Raw genomic sequence first — 6,391 nt, forward strand, 5'->3', positions numbered from 1 at the left:
ACAGTGGTCTACAACCTGCAGATCTCAAGATGTTGCAAAACTATAACACCCAGCATGCCCGGACAGCCAACGGCTGTCCGGGCATGCTGGGAGTTGTAGTTTTGCAACATCTGGAGGTCTGCAGGTTGAAGACCACTGGTATTGGAGGTTATACTCACATGACCTTGCCGCTCCGGATGGTCACTGCTGCCCTGGATGTCACCCTCCATCGCTGTCGCCGCGTCCCCGACGCTCCAACAAAGCCTCCGCTTCCCCGGCATCCTTGCTCTCTGTTGCTGCCATCACGTCGTTATGCACGCCGCTCCTATTGGATGACAGGACGGCGTGCGCAGCGACGTGATGACGACGATGGAGAGCGCCAACGATGCAGGGGAGCCCAAAGAGGATGCGCCGGAGCCCTGAGGACAGGTAAGTGATCGTCAGTGGACCACACGGGGCACGGTAAACGGCTATCCGGTGGCAGCTGAAGCAGTCTGCGCTGCCGGATACCAGTTTATGTGATGGCCCCGACATACAAAAGCATTGTATGTTGATGCTGCCTTCAACATGCGATGGCCTCTGAGAGGCCGTCGTATGTTGAAATGATCGTATGTCGGGGCCATCATAGGTCGGGGGGGGGGGGGGTCACTGTAATGTACATTATATAAAAAATTAAGTTTTTGCACACGACAGACACACTTTAATTAAATGTACATTATCTGTGGCAGAAACTCCACCCGTTTTGTTTAGGATTCTTTTACAAGAGAGTCAAAATCCTTAACCAATCTTACGAAAACTCTGCACATCTGTAATTTGCCACTGAGTATTTTAATGCGAAAAGTTTGTTGTGTGTGAATTTATTGAACATGCAGACTTAGCAGGTAGAGATGAGCGAACTTACAGTAAATTCGATTCGTCACGAACTTCTCGGCTCGGCAGTTGATGACTTATCCGGCATAAATTAGTTCAGCTTTCAGGTGCTCCCGTGGGCTGGAAAAGGAGGATACATTCCTAGGAGACTCTTTCCTTGGACTGTATCCACCTTTTGCAGCCCACCGGAGCACCTGAAGGCTGAACTAATTTATGCAGGATAAGTCATCAACTGCCGAGCCGAGAAGTTCGTGACGAATCAAATTTACTGTAAATTCGCTCATCTCTATTAGCAGGGCATTCTGAATGGTGGACAAAGGTGAGGTTTTCAAATGCAAATATATATAACAAAAAAACTGAATAATTCTGAAAGTCTTAAATTATTTCCTTTTATTACTTTTTTCAGGTGTGCAAACAAACATCGTAACAGTGATGTCCTTTAAAAAATAACAAAGAAAATTAACTATATACACAAAATATGTACAAATGAACAACAACATATTTGTCTTTTGCACAGCAAAGATAACATTTAGAATTGTGTGACCATTATGTACAAAATATATAGGTATTTACATCTATGAAACACTGGAAAAGTACTTCACAACAGTGCAAGTATTACAAAAACCATCATGGAATGTAATGACATAAGAGGAAGTATCCCAGTGGGCTGTTTAAAAATAAAACAAGCGTGTAAACATACAAGTGTACCAAGTCTCCGTTTCATTGCAGAGCTTTGGCAGGTGGGTGTCTGAGGTATGAGGGGAAAAAAAGAATAATAATATCCACTAAAAGGAAAGAGGGCAAAGCTGTGGCACACAACTCGCAGTGCCTCATGGAATACCTTTAGAAGTGCCTGGCACTGAGACATTCATGTCCAGTAATGCTGCATCAATCTGCTGTTCTACAGCTTCATTCTCATAAAAGGTGGAGATGTAAACTACCAATGGACGGAGAAGGGACAAGTCCCACAGATGTAGCAGAGCCAAGACTGGCATTTACATTCTACAACACATTTTTTTGCAGCTCCCACTGGAAGCGCGCTACACAACCATTTTAGTTCTGCTACATCTATTGGAAATTTGCCAATGTAACAGCGTTCTAAATGCAGCTTTTTGGTATAGCCAAGAAATTTTATAAATAGTAAATGGCTCTTAATTGGTTAACTAACCTTACCCTAAAGCTTTTGTTTAGGCAAAATGTGTGGCATCATAGGAGATGGTGTTATTGCGTGTCACCTATAGCAAACTGATGGCGTAGCGGTGGGAAGGTAACAGTATTTGATGGCAGAATTACATTTACATACAGAGTTGTCTCATCTTCATGAAGGCCTGAGTGAAGAGTGCGCGCAGCCGCTGGCACTGACGATGCCATGATCAGACTGCGCAATTTGCCTTTCAGCTGCAGTGAATTCGTGTACCTGGTGCAAAAGTGGATTGGCATTATTTCACCCGGCTGTGCCCCACCCCACTGTAATTATATGTGCAAACATTGTCCAAGCCAAGGACAGGATAAAACAGGAAGCGGAGAGAGACGGGATTAATAACATAGAACAGCCTTGTTATACGTAGGACCAGCACTGCATTCACCAGCCAAGAAACCTCATCCTGAGGGAACAGCAGCAGTGCTGCAATCTGCATGAATGACCTGGAACACATATTGAAGGAACGTGGAGAATTGCTGCTTTATTTAGTTTGGAGTCATCTGTCAGTAAGGAGATACTAAAAAAACAAAATTTTTTTTTTTTTTACAGAAAACCTACTACATAGGCATCTAGTGTGTTACCAGACATCAGAGGCAGCTCTGAACTATTCTGTGTTGACTCCCGAATCCCCCACCACCTCTGCAGAATGTGACCATTACTACCATAGCTTAATTATCTGGAATCATTCTTAAAGCAACCCCGTGGATCTCCATTATAGGTTTACATTACATGGAGAGTGTGAAACGGAATACCCATGGCCCTCTTTGCAGGCGTTATGCCCCCCCCACCTCTTTATTTAGGTAAAATAGTGGTCTGCTTCTTGGCTCTTGTCTAAGAATGAAGGGTTGGGGTTACTAAAGCATAGGGTAGTCTGAGAAGCAGGAAGGCACCAGGTACTTTAGAGGGACCCTGTCCCCACTTTCACACTGCATGAACCACAAGTCATGAGGTCAGTCCCCAAGTCGTCTGTCTGCCCCACCAGCTGGGCATTCTCTGTCTCTCTAAATCAACTATGGTGGGGCAGGCAGAAGCCACCTAGGACAACCCTCATGAGTCATGGTTCGGGCAGCATGGAAGTGATGACAGGTTCACTTCAACTTTACATTCAGCATTAATGGGAAAGGTCTACAAAGATCCAGAGGGCCGCTTTATATGCAATTCATCCCATGGGAAATCAAGACTTGCAGGAGTTCAGCAATATGGAGACCTATGGGGGTTGTTTCTAGCTTTTTCCAGAAAAGACGACATCTATATAGATAAATACTGTAATACATATGGCAGGAGGCTATTTGTTCATACAATAGAGTGGCATTGCACCAAGTCTTGTAGACTCCATGTTAGCTATGAACCCTGAGACAGTCAGGACTCCGGGTAAATTGAAGAGTGATCCTAAACCACACAAAGGACAGAATGTTTAGTTCCACCTACAGGTAATACTGATGAGGATATAAGGTGCAAGCACCAGGGCAGTCTCAGCGCCCCCCTCAGGCCAGGGGTGGATCCTACATCAAGCATACCTCACCCAGTGCTGGAGGACCTGAGGCATTGCACATATGTCCCTAACCACATCTCCCAGAGGAACAAATAACATGCCATCTTTAATTGGGGGGGGGTCTGATCAATGCATGTGTTAACCCTTTATAGGCTGCCACTATTCATATAGGTTTCTAACACTATGGCAACTCTCTCTTCAAAGTAAATTGAGCAGATCCATAACCAGAGTACAAGACCTGGAGCGGATAGTGACGTCTGGCAATGGTCACAGGAGAGGGAGATCTAGGAGACTAGTTGACCTGCCCGGTAACCCTAGCCACTCATCACCAGCACTCACACATAGGCAACATGAGCGCACAATGGAATGATGTCATAGAGCACATACCAGGGCAATATTAACCCTATTAATGCTGCGACCCTCAGGATTCAAACACAAGGGCATGAGGTCATAGACCCAGTATCGGAGAAAATAGACATTGACCCCATTGATGAAATAAAACATAGACATAGTAGAATATGGCCATATAATGCTACGATGGTAAAACCACATATTAGGATTATATATTAACCCCATCAATGCCACAGAGCTCAGGACCCAGACACTAGCATTATATTTCCATAGTATTCTATGTAATTACTGGCATATCAAGGCAATATATTAACCCCATCAATGCCACAGAGCTCAGGACCCAGACACTGTAGCATTATATTTCCATAGTATTCTATGTCATTACTGGCATATCAGGGCAATATATTAACCCAGTCAATGCCAGAGACCTCAGGAAGCAGACATTGTGAAATATGGGCATAGAATGCTAGATCATAGACCACATATCAGGGCTATGTATTAACCCCATCAATGCCACATAACTCGAGTCACATAATAGACTATGCCCATATAATGCTACAATGTCATACCCTGCATAACAAGGGAATATATTAACCCAATCAATGCCATAAATCTTCGGCTTCATAGTAGGGTATGGCCATAAAAAGCTGTGTATTAAACCCATCATAATACTTCGGAATCAATGTCACAGACCTCAGGATTCAGACCATAGAATGTTATCAGGGCAATACATATTAACCCACTGAAGACCCAGTGGACTAGGCCGGTAACCCCATCACTGCCAAGTCTCTGGTTCCTCGGCTGTCAGGGGGTCTCCCCCGGTATGCAGCCCCCTGTCCCCCCTCACACTGTCTCCGGCTCCCGACACTCCTCAAAGCCATTACTGACGGGTCCATTGTCGTGGTTGCTCTCTATGGAGGACTCGCTGCCCGTGCTCTCCCCGGACAGCAGCCTGGTGACCCGGAGGTCCGCCCGGAGGGTCTGCAGGTCGTTCCCCAGGCTCATCTCCCCCAGGTCACTGATGAGCTGAGACAGCTCCCGCTTCCCGTCCGGCCCGCCGCCCCCTCCCTCGTCCCCGCCACCCCCGGTATCCAGCACGTCCTCACACTCGAAGCTCATGGCTCTCTCCTCTTCCTCCTCGCCCTGCTGGTCCTCGGTGATGGAGCCCAGCTTGGGGGCGCTGCGGCTGCGCTCCACCGGGGGCTTGTAGCAGCACTGTCCGTTCAGGAGCTTCCTCAGAGGGACCAGGGGGATGCTCTGCTCCCCGATGAGCTGCTGCTGCTGGTGCCGGGCGTCCTCCCTTCTCTTCAGTCTCTTGAACTCGGCCAGGGCGTTGGCAGAGGTCTGGTACAGCAGCAGTGCCATGGCTTTGGCTTTCTCCGGCTTGGACACCAGCACGGCATGGCATCGCAGCATCACCGCCTTGTGCTTCATCTCGTGTCGGTAGATCCAGGCGAAGATCTTGGGCAGCCGGGGGTCGGCCACGCAGTAGGTGACCCTGTGCAGCAGGTACAGGTGCCCGGGCCGCTTGGCTTTGTCCTCCACATGCACCATGCGGATGCCCTGAGAGCTAACAGTCAGCTTCATCTTGGTGCCATGCTTGCCCATCTCGCTCTTGCTCCAGATCTTGCACACAGCCAGGTCGGTGCAGCCTTCCCCCTTGGACTGCAGGGTGGTGGCATTGCCCAGGTACAGTACGGTGTACGTCGGGTCCTCCCCGGTGATCCTGATTTTCTTCCTCTTGGATTTGAACATGCTGCCCACTCTGGTGAGTGCCCCCTCCGGGCAGGACTTGGCGAAGGAGGTGAGGGCGCTGTAGTTGAGGCTCACCGCATAGCCTTTCTGCTTGGTCTGCTTGCTGTCTTCCTCGATCAGATCGAACTTATTCTTTTTCCAGGGCAGCATCGCGCAGTGTGAACAGAGGCTGCAGAGGGCACGGGAGGCTCGCCCCTAGCGCATGGTGCGGTGCACTGTACCGGGCGGCGATCTGTCAGTGCTCTGCGGCTGCACACTCTCATGGCACGGACTCCTCTGCCCACTCACTCCCTGCTCAGCTTTCAGCTTCTAAATGCAGTCCTCCAGGGCAGAGCAGCGCTACATATAGCTTGGAAGGAACCATCCGCTCACACGAAGCAGGGGAGACGGCAGAGACCGGCCACGCCCCTTTAACCCATACCACGCCAAACAGCTTTTAAGAGAACTACAGTAAAACTTCTCCAAAAGAGCCCCTATTTGAGAAGACCACCCTTATCTAGTCCACATTTTATATGACACATTTTCATGCCACCATACATTAGGTATAGCAATGTCTCCAAACTGTGTACCTCCAGATGTTATAAGACTACAACTCCCAGCATGCCTAGACAACCATTTACTGTCCGGGCATGCCTGGAGTTGTAGTTTTAGAATATTCACATTTGGAGAACACTGATTGTGACCACATTTTATGAGAAAGAAGACTACTTTTCAATGGTCTTCTCAAGGAGGTTTCAATGTAT

General features: G+C 48.0%; 1 protein-coding gene across 1 annotated transcript; it reads right to left on the minus strand.

Moving 5' to 3' along the window:
* Window positions 1-1,219: 1,219 nt before the first annotated feature.
* FAM43A (family with sequence similarity 43 member A) lies at window positions 1,220-6,037 on the minus strand. The gene has a single exon (XM_056565381.1). The coding sequence runs from the start codon at window positions 5,796-5,798 to the stop codon at window positions 4,737-4,739; it is 1,062 nt and encodes a 353-aa protein (XP_056421356.1). The 5' UTR covers window positions 5,799-6,037; the 3' UTR covers window positions 1,220-4,736.
* Window positions 6,038-6,391: the final 354 nt, after the last annotated feature.

The sequence above is a fragment of the Hyla sarda genome, chromosome 3, assembly GCF_029499605.1.
Source record: "Hyla sarda isolate aHylSar1 chromosome 3, aHylSar1.hap1, whole genome shotgun sequence".
NCBI lineage: Eukaryota > Metazoa > Chordata > Amphibia > Anura > Hylidae > Hyla > Hyla sarda.